This window comes from Brachyistius frenatus, unplaced genomic scaffold (genome assembly GCF_029030835.1).
Source record: "Brachyistius frenatus isolate BFR_SWC_R1_liver_20210118 unplaced genomic scaffold, ASM2903083v1 Contig_324, whole genome shotgun sequence".
In the NCBI taxonomy this organism is placed as follows: domain Eukaryota; kingdom Metazoa; phylum Chordata; class Actinopteri; family Embiotocidae; genus Brachyistius; species Brachyistius frenatus.
The window spans coordinates 189,072-208,404 of record NW_027210923.1 but is presented as its reverse complement, the minus strand read 5'-3'; the positions used below and the strand labels follow the sequence as shown (position 1 = coordinate 208,404).

The following is a 19,333-nucleotide window of genomic DNA, read 5'->3' as shown; positions in this document are numbered from 1 at the left end:
GCGTAGCTCAGGATGATAATACAGTCTTTGTACCGGACCGAACCACCGTCAGCAGAAACAAGTGGATGGTGGGTTTCATTTACAGAGGCTGCGATGAAGCCGCCTGCTGACCTTGAAGAGAGGATCCTGCTACGGACGACCTCTAACCCCGGCTCCTTCTTCACCTGCAACACTCAGAAATAACTGTGAAGGGTCTTCTCTGACATACCTTAAGATGACTCATGAGGAGGACAAGAGAAGGAGACTATCCATCAGTGTATTTGGAGTGTGTGGGTGGAGAACAAAGAGGCTGGGAGTCAATGACTCTCAGCTCCAGTCCATTGACATTCCTCAGCCTGGGAACAAACCGGGATCTCCCCGACTCAGAGGAAACATGTCTGTTTGCTTTAACACTTCCTCCCTTCCTTCCTACCTTTCCTCCCCTCCTACCGTGGTCTCCTACTTCTTGACTCACCTCTTCCTTCCAATATTTCTTCCTCCATTTACATCATCTCCTGTTTATTCTCATTTCGATGAACACGACAAATTTCCTTCAATCAATTTAATAAACTTATAGTTCAATCATTGGACATTAAGAATCCAGCTGTCACTTGAAATTTCAGTAAATACTGAGTATTAATGAGTGCTGGCTGTTCAGTCAACTTCCCATTTCAATGCCGTAAGAGTGACACCTCGAACATGAACTGATTTTTCTGTGCCAGGAAGAAAACCAGCCCGGCAGGTGATCCTTTTAAAATCAACCATGCTGGGCGTCAGTCGACTGGATCAAAGCTTCACCATATCTGTCCGATCACCTGCCGATCCCTAACCCCTGAAAATATACCCACTTATTCAAAGCTTCTTCTTTAAAATGCATTATTCATTCTCTGCTTCAGACTTCTTGGAGGGAAGAAGACCACGTCTGCTTTGGGCTGCGCTCTGATTATTTATTTAAACAGAACGTCATCCAAAGAAGATAAGAAGAGCTTTAATAATTCCAGCCGAAGCTAGAGAGCATGAAAACAGGATATAAAGCTCTGGTCTGCGTCACCGTCCTTCAAATGTAACACTGCTGGGAAACAGAGAAAATGTGGTCAACGTAATAATGACTCGGGATAAATCAAACGTATTTGTTCACCGGACATGAACAGTTGTGCAGACAGAGACGGTTTCCTTCAGCACACGGTCGCAATGAAGCTTTTTAATGAAAACTATGATTCTACATTCAATCAAATGCTTCCTATTCCCACACATTAAAAGCAATTATCAGCCAGTGATGAAGACTATTTATGAAGATTTGAATGAGCTGCTCTAATAGAAAACCTGGACCAACCAGAGCAGAGCTGGTAAATTATAGAACAAGTTCTTCCAACCCAGAGATCTGATTGGTCCACTGAACAATTGGAAAAAAATCACCATGACAACACACCCTGCTCATCACGACAAATATCCCTCCACCTCCTCAATGGGAATATAGAATTAAAATAGAGTTTCATATAATAAGTATATAATGTAGTTTCTACTTGTTCTAGTTCTATTAAATGACCCATTTGGTGAAGTCGGGTCTCTTTTGGTCCTTTTTGGTCGCTCTGAGCACCCGTACCGTAACACCACGGATAGTCATGCACTTACAATCCTAGCGGAGGCTAGCTGGACCGGTTTGGTTTGAACACATGACACGGAGCTAAAATGTTAAAAACACATGAGAACATGGATATCTTTGTTCATCAGATATCTTTGTTCATCAGATATCTTTGTTCATCACATATCTTTGTTCATCAGATATCTTTGTTCATCAGATATCTTAGTTCATCAGATATCTTTGTTCATCACATATCTTTGTTCCTCAGATATCTTTGTTCATCAGATATCTTTGTTCATCACATATCTTTGTTCCTCAGATATCTTTGTTCATCAGATATCTTTGTTCCTCAGATATCTTTGTTCGTCAGATATCTTTGTTCATCAGATATCTTTGTTCCTCAGATATATTTGTCCATCAGATATCTTTGTTCATCAGATATCTTTGTTCATCAGATATCTTTGTTCATCAGATATCTTTGTTCATCACATATCTTTGTTCCTCAGATATCTTTGTTCATCAGATATCTTTGTTCCTCAGATATCTTTGTTCGTCAGATATCTTTGTTCATCAGATATCTTTGTTCCTCAGATATATTTGTCCATCAGATATCTTTGTTCATCAGATATCTTAGTTCATCAGATATCTTAGTTCATCAGATATATTTGTCCATCAGATATCTTAGTTCATCAGATATATTTGTCCATCAGATATCTTTGTTCATCAGATATCTTTGTTCATCAGATATCTTTGTTCCAACCAGACTGAACTAGCTGATCAGTTTAGTGTTTCTATGTTCTGTATTTATTCAGTTGGAGACTAGAAATCCTCTCTGTTGCTAGGTGGTTGCTAAGGGTCCAACTACTTCCTGGAGTAGTAAACATTGCATACATTATATAAAAGTCTACTGACGTTACTGATTGTTTTCCAGTTGTTAGACAACCGCCATGTGTTGCCATGGAAATGGAGATCACGCTAACAGCAAGTTGTATATTTTGAGAGCAAATTGCTCCACAATATGAACACATTTAGATTCAATATTTTATTTAGTTGGTCACTTCTACAATTGCAATATTATCTTTTGCTTAAGTAACAAAATAATTTATTGTTGAGTGTGAGAACTGAAACGTATGAAAGATATGGAAGAGATACTAACAGGCTGACTGATGGAGGATTATTGGAGCTGATGACGATACCAATATTAGGACATTTTAAAGAACATACACTGTATTACGACAAAAATATTTGATAAAGGATATTTACGTTTTTTGTCCTCACTGACATTAGAGCACTGAAACAGTCAACTTCACTGGAATTTAAAAAATATATATAAATAACCACAAAATAGAACAATTTCTAATGTAAAGATGGAATCTTTATCTGCATTATGTTCTGTAAAAAAAACTTTTCATAACGGTGCATGTTGCATACACGCTGATTCTGATAGATTATCCTGTAAATCGGCAGGCTGATATTTAGATATTTACTCTCTCAGTATCTGAATTCAACCTGCACTAACATCTGCAGTTCAAAGCTTCGTAAACTGGACCTCCCTTACAGATGTTACAGATGTTACAGATGTTGCTCCACAAACTCCACAGCACTGAAAAAACAAAACATTAAACCTTTCAGTGTTTTTGGTAGAAGTGGAGGCGTGACTGGAGATAACATCACTATCAGGTGTTTTCTTTCTCTTTCAGTTTCAAAGGACACAAAGTGACCCGACGTCCCACCACCTCCTCCACCACCTGCACCACCTCCACCACCACCACCTCATTCCCTGAACACTGCACAGTTGTTAAGGTTAATGCCTGTCATTGGATTTTGGCAAACGTGCTTAACTGATCATTTATCCAATTTGGAAGTGTATAATCTGTTCCACAGCCGGCCATTTTGGTCTGAATATATCTTCTACTTGACCAGATGTGATGTGAAACCAGGCTGACTAAACTTTGGACCCAATCAGTAAAGATTAATGAACGTTTGGTTTGGTTATGCTGCACGGAGGATTCAGCAGCAGGCGACGGAGACGTCTGCACAACGGTCGAGAAGTTTTCCCAGAATCCAAAGCGGTTCACTATAAAACTACCGAGGGCGGTATTTAATATTGGCAAGAAGCTCCAGAGTGTTAAAGTGGGCCTCAGAAAACACAGCCAGACAGTGACAGAAGTACAGATGAGGAATCTGAAGAGCTGTAAAACAGTAATAAAGCAGATGTTCTTTATCTGTCATCAGGAGCACAGAGCTGCAGTGTTTCTATAAAACACAGACCAGGATTTTAAAGGTTATTAACGGCGAAAGGAAAACAACTGCTTCCACCGCAGAAACATGAAGCGTCAGACTGAAGCCAAGTTCTATGAACTGATGTGATGCATCCTTCAAAATAAGAGCCTGCGGTAAAAAAAAAAAAAGGGCGTTTCACTAAACATAAATCAATGTTTGTGGAGAACTTCCTATATGTGTTGGTGGTTGTTTTCTATGGACACACAGCAGGAGGTGTGTGTGTGTGTGTGGGGGGGCTCCAGGTGAAGCATGTGTTTCTGTACTTTCATCTTCGACATCACAGAGCTTCTCTGCACTGCGGTTCATCTCAGCAGCTCTGCTGGAAGTTGAGCCGACAGCAGCACAACCCCTCTGACCCGTTTGATAACCGTCGGCCCCTCGGGCCTAATACCTGATCACTTTGTTGGGTTTACAGCAACGCAACACGCACCGGGACATTTTAGGGATGAGATTGGATCAGGTCCATCATGAATTCAGGGCCTCAGATCAGTCCCACCTCTTATTTCCCACTCAGTAATCTGGCTAGTGGAGGATTGGAGAGTAATCTGGATAGAAGGAGGACGGGAGGGAGGACGGGAGGGAGAGAGGGACAATCCTCTCCGGTGACTCCTCTTCACATCTCTTTCTGTGGTAAACGGTCTCAGTGCAGGTGGAAACAGAGTTATGGAGACTGTCGTGGTTTCTGTCAGAGTTTCAGGGAGAACATGTGCAGCCTAAAATGTCTCCTTGTCTTCCACAAACAGTCCACAACCAAAGGATGTTCAGTTTATCATCATGGAGCAATAAAACAACCAGAAAACCTTCACGTTGAAAACCTGCAGTCACAGAATTTCAGCATTTTTCCATTTAAAAAATTACTCAAAACGAGTTGAAGATTACTTTTCTATCAATTAACTGACCGATTAAGCAACATATCATCATCATCCTGCTGTCCAAATGAAAGACAGAAAGCAACAACAAACAGCTGAGAGGTCTAGTTTTGAATGAAACTACTATTCTCAGCATCATGAATGAACCTCACGTGAGTTTGAAACAACGTAGAGAAAGACGAGAGAAAAGATCATGATCATTTATTAGGATTATGACCACATCACCTGTTAGCAGCACCACATATTCACAGGTGAATTTAACACGGTGAACTCGTGCAGAGACTCATCTCCAACATCATCACAAGGAATGAGTGTGTCTGAATCTAAACGTCCACCGAGGACATGAAGTCTGCCTGCAGGATGTAAAGAACGGCAGTACAACACACACACACACACACACACACACACACACACACACACACACACACACACACACACACACACACACACGAATGGACAGATGCAGACCCTGTATGCAGCAGCACGTGACCTCCACAACTCTAATAAATACTGGGAGGAAGCGAAAGCAGAAAGTGAAGGCTGGCGTTCAACAAAGTTACCTCAACAACAGCATGTGGGTACTAATGAATACAAATGTTTTTGAAAAAGGGCGAGTGCACGTGAAGTGTGCCCTCTTTCCAGAAAGGGAGAGTTTCCGAGCAGCACCTGAACGCAGCATTAACCTACAGCCGTGCACGCTCGCGGTGATGCGTGCTGTGAGATCACTCATCCAAAATCACCGTCATTTCACTGCGAGCCGGGCTCGGCGGCCCGCCACCGACCCCGCGCTCCGTGCACACGGCGCCGGCTTCCACACACACCGACAACCACACGGAGTTCCGTTTTCGGCTCCACTCACCGTTAGTTGTCCGCTTTTTGACAGTTTGTTCGGGAGTCTCCGAGCGTCGCTGTCACCGCTACGATCCGCCCACCCGAGAGAGTGCACTGTGCGGGACGCAGACTCATTTACTCCTCCCCGGACGAGCCGTGAACCAATCACAGGGCGAGACTACTGACTGGCTCCGGTTTCATCCAATCAGATTCGTGCTAAGCCCTGAGTGGCAAACCCACTGTCCAATCACAGCTTGTGAATCCTGCGCAGGCTCCTTGTCGTCACCAGATGCACTTTTGACGGACACCGTGTGCATACAATGGAGAAGTTTGACTCCTTTTACGGGACGGTGCCGGTCCAATCGCCGGAGGGAACGGGCTCTGGATACGGCCACGGCCCAGGAAGACGCCCTTATGCCGTCCTGATCCCAGGAATGTCACCGGGTGGACAGGAATTACTGTCGGAAAGTCTCAATCATCCACGAGTCCATCCACGCGGCCCGCTATCCAAAACGTGGTGTATTTGGAATAAACGAATAATAGATACTGCTTGATGAAACACAAACATTAAACACATTAAACACTTAGTGGTTTAAAGATTTGACTTTTATTATTACACTGATTGTCGATGATTTACCACGCAGTGATCACATATTTTTAAAAACGTCCTCTGGCTAATGCTCACACTGCAGCTGCCAACTTTTCCCTCACTGGAGGTGAAACTGGAGAAAAAAAAAATCCAAAACAGGACAAAAAATATCGCAAGCAGTTTAATGTGTTCCACCTCACGTTGTGTAGGTTTATAGTGACACCTCGTGGCGGAAACTGTAAACTGCAGTTCCAGGCAGCTGAACGTGTGGTTTGGCTGTGGAGGCAGAAAATAATGAGGCTCCAAGGGTTTCTGTGTCTGAGGAGGAAAGATGGAAGAAGTGGAAGAACAAAAGTATTTCTGTCACACAAATCCGTTTTTAGTTTATGGGCTTTTTTTTTATGATCTTTTTTTGTTTTTTTCATTTGAGCATTTATTAAAATGAAACCATGTGGGAAGTATTAAGGGAAAAATCCTTATTTTTTAGAGCTGTTAACAATTCAGAGACATCTGAAATATGAAGTATGTCTGACGACACCCTGCTGTTTGTAAAACATCAGCAGACAAACAGTTTGGGCACCACTGGGTTCATCTTTAACAATCTATTTTATATCTACTGTCTCAAATCTTCATCTGGAAAGTAAATAAAGCTGACAAATAGTGGAGCAGAAAGTACAACATGTCCCTCTAAGGAGAGAGAATATAGTGGCATCAAATGGAAATACTCAAGGAAAGTGCTGATCCATCCAACTTGTGAGTGCAGTACTTGAGTAAAAGTACTTGGTTACTTTCCACCACTGATGGGAACTCTGTGTTTACTGAAGTCCTGCTGCCATTTAAGATCCACCGAGCCTGAATATGGTTCCTGAAGGCATCATTTAAAAGTAAGAAAGTCCTACTGAGTTTATTTGGCTGATGTGATACTGTGAACATTGGTTCATTTATTCTGATGATGCAGCTGCACAGCACAGATCACAGTTCCTTAAAATAAGAACAGTGATGAGTGTGAATCTACTGTGGCAGGAAACTATAAGAAAGATTTAGATGACTTGTTCTTAACTTGTAGCACAAACGAAACACTTCACACAGGTTCAGGATCTGTTTTCAGAGAAAAGATATCAGAGTGGAAGAGGTCAAAGAGAGGAAGACGCTACAGGAAGTGTGATAGTGGGAGGACGAGTTTATTGAGTTTTAAAACCTGGATATGTATCTACGACTCTGAAAAACTTGGACCTTTTCCTTCTTTTTTCTGACTAGAAAATCCTGATTAATGTTTCCGGAGAGACGAACAGAATGTTCTCCAGAGCAGCGAACTTCCCCACAGTCAATAAAGTCACATTCAAATGTCACAAACATCAGTCCAGTCAAGATGATTTTTGCTTTCAAAGAGGTTTATTGAAAGAAACATTTTGAAATTTTATAAAGTTCAACCATTGATAATGCTATCACACAATCAGAACCTGGAGCGTCACCATTTCCACCTTTCTTCAGTCTTTGATATGAATGATGTATTATGAGCTGGAAGCCCAGTATTATTATTATTCTGTGGTTCCACCGTGGGACCGCCACAGTTTACACACCGAGAAAAACATTTGCTCTTTTCTGGGACATCTGACAACTAAAGTGTGAAAGATATGCTTTTGCTGGCAGATTTAACACAGAAGTCAGAGTTGGATGTGGTCCAACACTGCCCTCACGTGTTGATGACAGTTGTTCTCCAGAGTGGAGTCGGTCCCAGATGGGCGAAGCCGCATTTGTAATATTTTAGGTGCACTTGATTTAGCTCCTCAGGCCACACAGAGCAGAGCCCAGGTGAGGAAATCAAGCGCTCCTGGATATTTGGAAACAGTTCTGCCCAGGACTGCCACACATGCATCACTCCGTTATAGTGGTTTGCAACCAAAGATACAAATATACAATATAATATTGTATCATCTAAGATCACTATGTTTGCAGCTATTCAGTACCCCTCGTTCCATGACCTGGAAGTAGTATGTATATATATATATATATATATGTATGTATATATATATATATATAAATAGGACTCTCCCGTCAGCTGGAAGAATTCAGTATGTCACTCTACACAGTCTGCAAGCATACAGCAGAAATCAGCTGCGTCGCACGTCAAAGCTTCTTATTACCGGAGGATTTTCAGTGCAGCATGCAAATAAAAATGTGCACAATATTAAAAGTCTTTAGCTTCATCACCCTCATCGGAATCATCATCATCATCATCATCATCATCATCATCATCATCATCATCATCATCATATCCCTTTATACCATGGACGGCTCTGTTTTTTTTTTTTTTTTTAATAAGGTGATTATTTTAATAAGAAATTAGAGCAGACTTTATTTATTTAGTATATTTCCTCTATAATATTCTGCATTTCAAAGCATGCCAAAGAAATGTTTCAGTTTCTGCATAGTGCTGGCTATACGAGTGCCAAAGAGTTTGATTCCTTTACAAGTAGTAGAAGTTGGTGTGTACAGGCGAGGAGTGACGGAGCAGATCCAGTGTTGTGTAAAAGGTACCCCACCCCCACCCTCCTCACCCACCCCGCCTCCACCCCAAGTGCTCAAAATATCTACAAATACAGGTATACAGGTCCCGTCTGTAGGAACTCGTAGAAAGTTGAAGAGAGCTGAAAAAAGCTCAACAGTATGGAAGAGCTGTTAAGGGAGGTGTGTGTATGTGTGTGTGTGTGTGTGCAGGTGGAGTTCATATGTTTGTACATATGTGTGTGTCAAAATGCAACTCTCTTTTAACCCTCCCCCCATCACACACACTCCCCCTTTAATTATTTTTTTCTTTCAAAGTGCGCCCTCTACTGGTATAATATGCAGTATGCATTACATAAATGTATCCTCTAGCACTGCTAACGTCTACAGTCACGTACGAGGTCAAACGAGAAGAGTCGACGACAACCACATTCTAGTTTTGAGGTCATAGTTCTGAATGTAAAGATACAGTTCAGGCCACTAGGTGACTGTTATTGAACACGAACCAAACACTCGCTACAGCACGACAGACGGCAACAGGAGCCCGCTTCTGAAAGTCAGTACCTGCACACCGTGCTGGGAAAAAACAACAACAACAACAACAACAAAATAAGATTCACTAGTAAACAACTTCATTCAACGCCAGATTTACTGAGAATTTACTGGAGATTCAAACCAGTAATACACCAAAGTGTGTAAAAAAACAACTGTCAGTCCACTAGACGAAACAGTGTCACAGTCATGCTTTACCTCAACTATGTGTGAAAAGATAGATTTAGGCACCAAAACTAGTTGGTTAAATTTAAGATAAGTTATGGTTTGGTTTAATACCACAGACTGTTTATGAAAAAGTTTGTAGCTTCAGGTCTGAAAAATGGTTCTGATCCAGAAGTGTCTTCAGCTGCAATACCAGCGAGTGCCACTAGAGGTCGGCTCCAAAAAGCCTCCGGCTCCATAGACTCCCATTCAACTTCTGTCATCAAATCCAAAGTGAATAAAATGTGTCCATCAGTTATCTCGGTGTTGTTAGCTAAAGTCACTCCTTCTTATTAGTTTTCTGGAGGTCCATCTGAAAATAATCCCTCATTCATTAGAAAAGAAGATTCAAGAACACCTGTTTTGGGGGGCGTGTCTGTTTGATTGACAGGCCTGTGGTGCAGGCAGGTTACAGCTATCGGTGGGCGGGACGTAGTATCGTCAGGTTTCCGATCAGATCGGTCAGATCCACCTCTGGCTCCTCCCCCAGCTCGTCCAAATATGGTCACTTCCTGCTCCAAACCGCTCTGAACTAGCAAAGATGGTGACGGACAGAATCTGAACTGGAGGATTCATAACGTTCACAAACCAACGAGTGACCTCGCTGAAGAATGATGCTTGATGTGAACTTTTCACGCCATGATGAGGTGAAACGTGACACTGACTCGTTGCCCTCTAGTGGACAGATGACAGTATTACACACTCTGCCATGATACTAGACTTCTGTATTAGTAGTCAAGAGTAGTTTGTTATGGGATCTTGTTCCTGGTGACCACAGACGGGGACTGCTGCTCAAAACCAGCTGATGGTGATGGTATGATCAAAGTAAACAACCAGCAGAGAGGGTTCAGTAGTTAGAAGAATTCAGTAGATTTGGTCGACAGCTTTGGAGATCCACGAAGCATTCAGTCACGTTCACAACAGAAGGGTGAAAAAAAAGCAACTTTACACCAAACAACTGGATCACTCCTCATCTGAAAGGAGGGACACACACTGATGGGTCGGACTGTGTGCCGAACATGGATGGAGAACTTTAAATATACAATAATGATAATAATTAAACTGTGTAGAGCTAACAAAGCACTTCTATCCATAAATATTGAATAAATATTGAGAGGCTTCACTTCTCCACCTTCATAAACCAGAGACAAAATCAGTTCAGCTACAATCCACAGACAAACTAAATAATTCTACAACAATAAATAAATCAACCAGCTCAGACCCACAAGCAGCAAAACACAATCTTCACAATTCTCTTTTAAAGGGGAATTCCACTCAAATGTACCTCTAAATATTAACTTCCTACCCTCCTTCTTCCTGATTGGTTGGTTCTGAGACGAAGGGAAATCAGCGCCACGACATGGACGACACGTTCCTGAGTCTTTAATGAACATCTGCACTGCCTGAAAAAATGTAAGTGCTGAAAAGGTGATGGACGCGGTGAAGCTGCTACAAACCTGAACAGTTTAAAGGACGATTGCACTTCAACAGCAGGCTCTCTGTTTCTGTTTGGTACGACTGGTCTATCCTGTGATTCTGTATTAGGGAAGACAGTTTAAAGACGCCAGATGTGTTTATTTCCCTTCATCTGGAGAACTCAGAACTCAGTTACGCTCCGCTGTAAAGGTTTATCATTACACCGCATCAGGAATCCTGTGGGGAAAAATCTAATAAAACGACTATTTATTCCTGTAATAGATGACTATGAATGAGATTTAAAGGGACAGTGGACATATTTTCTCCAAATGCACGTGATGAACTCAGTCCTTTAAACATCTTAAAGGACTCAGACATTTCAGATACCTTGAATTAGAAAGCGACAGCCGGCTCTGAGGGTTTACTTTCAGATTTTGCTGCATCGGTCTCATGAACTACTTTACATGACCATCAGGCAGCTCACTGACCCTCGAGGGAAATCCTCTTCATTCCCTGTTTAAGTGCCCATTTTTCCTGACAGGTTAATCTACCTGCTGACCGACGCAGTAATAACATGTAGGATGATTGTTCAGTCTAACATCACGTCTGCACATCATCTTCCCCTGCTGAGCCCAATGAAACCTGAGCAGGATGTAAAGATGAGCGCAGCGGACTTCAATCGGTGGGCTTTAACTGGACTCTTCTGATCAAACACTAAAACGATGCGTGTTTCCTTCCAGTTTCTCTGTAAAGTGTCGGTGTGGCGATTACAATCTCTTCATATCTCATACGTGTGTCGGCCTGACAACCATCAGACGTGTATCTGAGGACGTTGAACTCTTTCCCTAAAACAGCGGTCCGAAAGTGAAACTTTGTCCTCCCGCGGTGATGAATTTCTGAGATATCCTTGGATGATGTCATAGTTATTTATAACCTACAGTGTAAAGGGTTTCTGCCGTTTATATCCAAACACCCAACCTGTCGTCTGCCTGTTTAAACCAAGCGTTCACATCGAAACCAGTCTGGTCAGAAACGATCCAGTGACCCTCTGCGTCCGTCAGCTCTGCAGGCCGAGAGACAAACACGAGGACAGACACACACATACAAAGCTTTGGACCTGAACATGTCACACACGATAAGATTAAAGCGCACTCACTCGTCTCCTCTTGCCAGTGTTTGCATATTGTACTGTACATAGAATAATGGCGCATTCAGCTGGTCGTTGTAAACTGGCAAACTTGTATATTGACGTGTCACGTGACAAACTCGTATGTACAAGGTAAAAGCATTCTGGGTGCGTGCTAAGGTGAAAAGAAGTAAGGACCAATGAAATCTGAGGTAGCAAATTCAACTATGATAAACTAGAATCACACAAGGTTTTTTTCTTCCTTTGATTCGCTGTTAGAAATCAGAACAGGCCTTCGTCACGTCACGGCCGACTTCTTCAAACACAACGCTTCTGTTCTGCAGCTCACGACGTTATCAGCTGGGACTTCCTGCTCGTTGAAATATTCTCCTTGTTGTTGTTGCTCTGTTCTCATGGAAAACCTGTAAGTTTGCCAGTTTACCTGTTTGCGACGCTGCCTGAGCCACATGTTCTTCACCCACCTTCTTCACCCACCTGTACAACGTTTATGACGATATGTTCATCGAGAAAATTCATGGCTTTTAACCCTCCAGTTCCCACCCCTGAGGTGCAGACCAGCCAATCCAGTGTGCTCTTGGGAAGGGTGGAGCATTAGCTCCGCCCCTTTGGGGGCAGGACATCAGGGAGAAGGAACCAATGATAGAGCGGGACAGCAGGAGTCCTGTTAGGCCAGCTAACACTACGATTCACCAACCAGGCTGTGAGTTTATCGGAAGCGCCACGGACAAATAGAATAATCAGTATATCAATAGGATTTCAGTGCAAGACGTAAATGGCTACTTGTTTCGTCGTCATTCTGTCCAATGTTGTCTTTGCTTGTTCTCGTCGGTCATCCAACACTGGATACAGCAGTAAAGGGATTCTTCTACAAGTCAGCAGTCGTGTAAATGTGAGTGTGAAGAGGAGTCGTCCTTCATCAGTGACTGAGAGGTCCAGACCGGACGGATCCGGGTCGACCGTGTTCAGGAGGAGGCGGAGCTCCTCTCCGCTCCGTCTGTGGTTTTGGTTAAAGGTTGTACCGTCGTGGAGCTCAGAGAGCTCCGGATGATGATGAGGAGAAGGAGGAGACTTCAGAGAGACGGCGAGACCCGTGTGTTCCCGGTTCACTCTCTCTGAGCAGAGTCCAGACTGGAGAGGTTGTCGGTGCAGATTCAGGATGTCGGTACTGTCGGTACCTCCTGATCTCCACAGCGCTATGTAGTGGAAACAGGAGGAGCTGCGGGACAGAACATCCCTCTCTGTCTCTCTGTGCCCCCCCACCCCCCTCATCTCCCTCCTCCCCCCTCTCTCTTAGCTCCCCCCGGGGTCAGAGCTGTGTCTCTGTGGTGTCCGTGAGTCCAGAGGTGTCTGTGGTTCTTGGAGGGACATCCTCCTTTGGGTTTCAGGATCCAGGGTTGACGCCCCTGTTGCAGCCCCCATGCAGACCCCCGGACCAAAGTCTAGCCCCACCCCTAAGCTGGCCCCCCCTGCTGCCCCGCTCCCCAACTCTAACTCTAAACCTGAACCTCCGGCAGCCCCTGAAGGCACCGCGGCCCCGGTGCCCATTCCCAGCTCCAGCTCCAGCTGCTGGCCCAGGCCGTCCAGTCCGGAGGGGGCCAGCTGGTCCTGGCTGGTGCTGATCAGAGGGGAGTCCTGGGGCAGCAGAGAGTCAAGAGGCTTGGCTGGGAACTCCTCAAAGTCCTGGGAATCCAAGATCTGCAGGGGGAGAAGGTCAGAGGTCAGACTGCTGTTTCTCTCTCCATCAGAAAATAAGAAAGCAAACCTTCATTTGATGTTGTGATAAGAACTGTTACTGTGATTGCAGTCATTATGATGTTTGATATGTTAATGGATTTTCACGTGGCTGAAAGTCTTGATTATCACATTTGTAAAATATTCTCATAAAATATACATAATTTCAAACGTTACAATAAATTATTGCCCTGCAATGAATCATTATTTAAGCAGAAATGTATGTATTTACTTATTAAGCTGCAAGCTGCTTATGTTAACAAGGTACTGAGATCCTGTTGAAACAGACTGAGTTGAGTTTAAGCTTTGTTTTAATGGAGAACAATAAGAACAGAGATGTTTTAATATCTAACAGGACTGCAAAGTCTTTACTTCACCTGTGACAGGGAGGCCAGCGTGTCTGTCTCCAGAGGTGGAACAGGTGGAATCACGTTCTCTCCGGGACTTGGACCGGGTCCTGGACCTGGTCCCGGACCGGGACCGGATCCTGGTCCTGGACCGGGGTAGGGGGAGGCCTGCAGAGGAAACAACATGTTGTTTGACAGCCTGTCGGTCTGTGAACAGAACAGAACAGAAGTTCTCTTTCATCCTGACACCTGCTGACTTGTTGTCACGACAACCTGCAGCCCTGTAAAGCGAGCATCACGCTCTAACGTACATCCTGTGTGTGTCGTTGTGTTGTTACCTGAGGTGGCGATGAGATGGCGCTGTAGGCAGGAGGAACCAGCGCCATCTGCCTCTGCAGCAGCTGCATGATCACTCCGATGTCCGTGGACATGCGACTCTCCAACCTGCACAGAGTTTACAGATGATCAGCCGTTAGAGTTCACAAACTTAGCAGCTGAAATCATACATCAGGCAAGAATGGGACCACATTTCACTTTCGAAACTCCAGAAACGGGTCTCCTCAGTTCCCAAATGTTTACAGTGTTATTAAAAGAAAAGGGGATGCAGCTCAGTGGTGAACATGAAATTCGAAACACGCACATATTATTCATAAAACAATTTCTCAGTTTCAACATTTGATATGTTTTCTTTGTTCTATTTTCAATTAAATATGGTTTTACATGATTTAGAGATCATTGCATTCTGTTTTTATTTACATTTTACACAGCGTCCAAACTTTTTTGGCCATCAATAATATCACGACGGATGGCTGGGCTCCTCCCACATGATACTCACTTCAGTCTTTGTCATTATAGTCTGGAAATCCTGTTTGCAAGAAGGTTCGCTCAGCCACTCTGAAGGGTGGACCAATCAGTGACCACTGAGGCTGTCCAAGTGTGATGACGTTGAAGTCAATTACATCTTGGTAAATTTGGGTGTACAACATGTTACATGGTGCTCAATGCTGATTGGTTAAAGGCTGATCCAACAGTTTAAAATGAAGCCGAGGTCGACGCTCATTAGGATGCAACAGCTGGAAACAACCCTCAGTGCATCATGGACACACCAGTACTGTATATTTAACACAGTGAACCTGGTCTGGTAATACCAATGGATAACATCTGGAAACATAAATGTTGCTGGTATGTTTGTATGTAATGTTTTGTCCCTCACTAATTGTTCTCCTTGTTTAAACTTTGTTTTGCTGATTTTGCATTTCTCTCCTCATCCTGCTGTTATTCAGTTACTTCTGCAGGTGTAACATCACTTCCTCCACAGGAGTCAGCAAAGTTTCATTGAATCATTTTAGTGAACCAGAATCTGTGGAAACAGATAAATGTGTGGTGCACACACTGCAACAAAGCTCGGCCACAATACCAGAAGAAAACACAGAATTTGAAGAGACAATGACTTAAAACCAGTGAAATTATTGGTCCATGCAGCTCGTCCATTTAACTTGACAAGAAATCTTAAAATAAGTTGACTCCAGGTGAGAAATAAAAAAACTGACAAGTGTTCAAAGGTTTGAAATTAGTAGATAATATTTGTTTTAGATCAAACTACTTGAGATCAGACTTGCTGAAGCACATTAATGTGAAACACACTGAATTTGTGTTTAATTCAATGTTTTTTAATTCTTAATTGTAGCAAACTGACAAAACGAAGGCCAACGAACAGAGAAAAAAATGACTGATTTAAGTGGAAATGACTTCATACTGGTGGAGGAGTGACTTGAAACTAGTTGGCTCATATTGAAATAGGCTTAAACCCAGATTTAATTTAATCTTGAATATTTCTGTTTAACGTTCAACCAATAATGAACTCATCCTGCTATCAGGACCATCCTTTGGTTCAGTGAATCGAACTGCTGACGGTACAAGTACTCAACAACCTTCTGCACCATCTGATCCACAGCCACTACAGAAGGTCATCAACATTGATCGACAATTGAAGGTAACCTGGACCTCTTTATCATTCTAGAAATTCTAGTTTCAAGACATACTGCTTAAAATAAGTCCTCTTTATCCCCGAGGTGGATGTTTTCCAGACATGGTTCTTGCATCTTATTGAAAGTAACTCAAACAAAGACAGAGACGCTCATCAGGAAAAGACACAAAGCAATAGATGATCCGGTTTTACTAAAAACAAGAGCAGCTAGATTTTAAATCTGAATATGAGATGATTTAACCTGGTTAGATGTGGAGGAGTGTGTTTGTTTCTGTCTGAGGCTCAGAGAGACCTAATTAAAACTCATCCTGATGGTTTCGGCTCTGTTCAACTCCACATGTGCAGATGGTTGCAGTACTTCGGGGAGGACTTCTCACACACCGCTACACTACATCCAAATTTGTCCACACACACTTCCAGCCAGCTGACACATCCTATCCAGCGGAGGCACCCAGTCAATCATGCGTTAAAACTCTGAGTATTGAGCCGGAGGCGCAGCCCTCCTCGTAGCTACAACCCGGCACAAAGACACAGAGCTGTGATCTGAACCCGACCTGACAAAGGAGCCTCATCCATCTGAAGGCTGCAGGCTCACAAAAACTCTGTTTCCACTGCAGTGGAGAGAAAAGGCTCCTCGAGAGGGAGCCAGGTAACAGAAACACTCTCATGCTGTCACATGACTCAAACACTTTGTTCAGGCTGTGAGTCCAAATCTGCTTTTTTTTTTTTTTTTTTTACCTATCAGATCAGAATCAGTTCTTCCTGTCTGCATTATATATAATCTGATCTGTAGGTCCAGGTTTTCATCCATACTGGTCCCTGCAGTAATGACATGACCCCAGAAGTGAAAGCAGGTGACATAAACAAACCAAAAGGCTGCTACACTTTTGCTGTTTTCCAGATGTCGTACTTCCCTCAGTACACCAACTAATAGTTCTCTTCCATGTTGGGACTCTTACTGTGTAGTGCAGCAATATTAGTAGTGTTGTTTCAGAGCTCTGCTGTTCTACTCTGACAGGAAATGACCTCATCATGTGAACACATCATGTCTTTTTGTGTCCTCTGTTTAACACTCAATAAACACACAGATTCTTCTGTCCAGCAGCAGTGGAAAAGAAACACTTTGTGTTCAGGAACAGCTGCAGCTTCCTCACACGCTTTTAATGTGAAAATACTTTACATTGGTGGCCCCGCCCCTTCCTCTACGGAGCCAAGATGGCGACCGTTTAGGGTGGAAAGTGTTTCACACTTCTTGTTTGTAGCGTTCTGAGTGCTTCATCCTGGTACTTGTAGTGTTCTGATGGTTCTGTACTGACAGTGAGAACACACTGATGTACTCAGAGTAGAGAGTTAGTACACAAGTACAACATCTGGAACACTAGTAGAACATCTGGAACACAAGTAGAACAACTGGAACACAAGTACAACAACTGGAACACAAGTACAACATCTGGAACACAAGTAGAACAACTGGAACACAAGTACAACAACTGGAACACAAGTACAACAACTGGAACACAAGTACAACATCTGGAACACTAGTAGAACATCTGGAACACAAGTAGAACAACTGGAACACAAGTACAACAACTGGAACACAAGTACAACATCTGGAACACAAGTAGAACAACTGGAACACAAGTACAACAACTGGAACACAAGTACAACAACTGGAACACAAGTACAACATCTGGAACACAAATACAACAACTGGAACACAAGTACAACAACTGGAACACAAGTAGAACATCTCGAACACAAGTAGACCATCTGGAACATAAGTAGAACATCTGGAACACAAGTATACCATCTGGAACATAAGTAGAACATCTGGAACACAAGTATACCATCTGGAACATAAGTAGAACATCTGGAACACAAGTATACCATCTGGAACATAAGTAGAACATCTGGAACACAAGTAGAAGATCTGGAACACAAGTAGACTATCTGTAACATAAGTAGAACATCTGGAACACAAGTAGACCATCTGGAACACATGTAGAACAACTGGAACACAAGTATACCATCTGGAACATAAGTAGAACATCTGGAACACAAGTAGAACATCTGGAACATAAGTAGACCATCTGTAACACAAGTATACCATCTGGAACATAAGTAGAAGATCTGGAACACAAGTAGACTATCTGTAACATAAGTAGAAAATCTGGAACACAAGTAGAACATCTGGAACACAAGTAGACCATCTGGAACACATGTAGAACAACTGGAACACAAGTATACCATCTGGAACATAAGTAGAACATCTGGAACACAAGTAGAACATCTGGAACATAAGTAGACCATCTGTAACACAAGTATACCATCTGGAACATAAGTAGAACATCTGGAACACAAGTAGAAGATCTGGAACACAAGTAGACTATCTGGAACATAGGTAGAAAATCTGGAACACAAGTAGAACATCTGGAACACAAGTAGACCATCTGGAACACATGTAGAACAACTGGAACACAAGTAGAACATCTGGAACACAACTACAACAACTGGAACACAAGTAGACCATCTGGAACACAAGTAGAACATCTGGAACACAAGTACAACATCTGGAATAAAATGAAGTTGGTGTCAAAAAGTCACAGACAAAACAAAAAAAAATCACCTGAAGTCTGGGCAGAGCAGTCAAACCTGAACTAATATGTAAACCTGTGTTAAGAACTGTATTTCAAACCACATAGAGGTGTAGTTGACGTTTTTTAAAAACTGGATCTGCAGTGACTTGATACGTGACGCACACACAGATTTTGACTGACAGTCTGAAACCAGCCAAAGACAGATGAGTCCTGTCTGTCCTCCAGGAGGGACTTTAATGATGTCTTTTTTTTTTCAAAAATTGTTCCAAAGACAACAAAAGTCAATACTGTGATTCCACCTGTTCCCCCTCTGGAGACAGAGCCGCTGCAGACATACACACACACACACACACACACACACACACACACACACACACACACACACACACACACACACACACACACACACACACACACACACACACACACACACACACACACACACACACACACAGCGGCTGGTACCTGTTGAGCTGTTTCTGCAGCAGGTCCAGCCGTGTGTCCAGCTGGTTGCGCTGCTGTCGGCTCAGGCTGTGCAGCGGCGTGTTGAGGGGGGGGGGGGAGGCCAGGCTGCAGCTGGGCACCTCCTGGTACTCACCGCCCCCCCGGCTCTCCCCCCAGAAACTGAAGATGTTGGACACCCCTGAGAACGCACCTGTATGAGGGAGGAGAGCGTGAGATGCGGGACATGAGGTCGTCTCACCATGTCCACGG

The 19,333-nt window shown here is 43.2% G+C and overlaps 2 protein-coding genes across 11 annotated transcripts in view; both read right to left on the bottom strand.

Moving 5' to 3' along the window:
• The window catches only part of LOC138635717 (microtubule-associated protein 4), a 114,390-nt gene extending 108,712 nt beyond the window's left edge, over positions 1–5,678 (bottom strand). For all 9 annotated transcript variants that reach the window (XM_069723326.1, XM_069723332.1, XM_069723327.1 and 6 more), the window contains exon 1: positions 5,573–5,678. The gene's annotated coding sequence lies outside the window, so the exon portion shown is untranslated. The remainder of the gene's footprint in view (positions 1–5,572) is intronic.
• Positions 5,679–13,247: 7,569 nt separating this feature from the next.
• The window catches only part of LOC138635718 (voltage-gated inwardly rectifying potassium channel KCNH2-like), a 123,550-nt gene continuing 117,464 nt past the window's right edge, over positions 13,248–19,333 (bottom strand). For both annotated transcript variants that reach the window (XM_069723337.1, XM_069723338.1), the window contains 4 exons: positions 19,085–19,274; positions 14,374–14,479; positions 14,066–14,203; positions 13,248–13,652 (listed from right to left, as the gene is read on the bottom strand). In XM_069723337.1, the coding sequence (XP_069579438.1) occupies positions 13,248–13,652; positions 14,066–14,203; positions 14,374–14,479; positions 19,085–19,274 (839 nt within the window). The remainder of the gene's footprint in view (positions 13,653–14,065; positions 14,204–14,373; positions 14,480–19,084; positions 19,275–19,333) is intronic.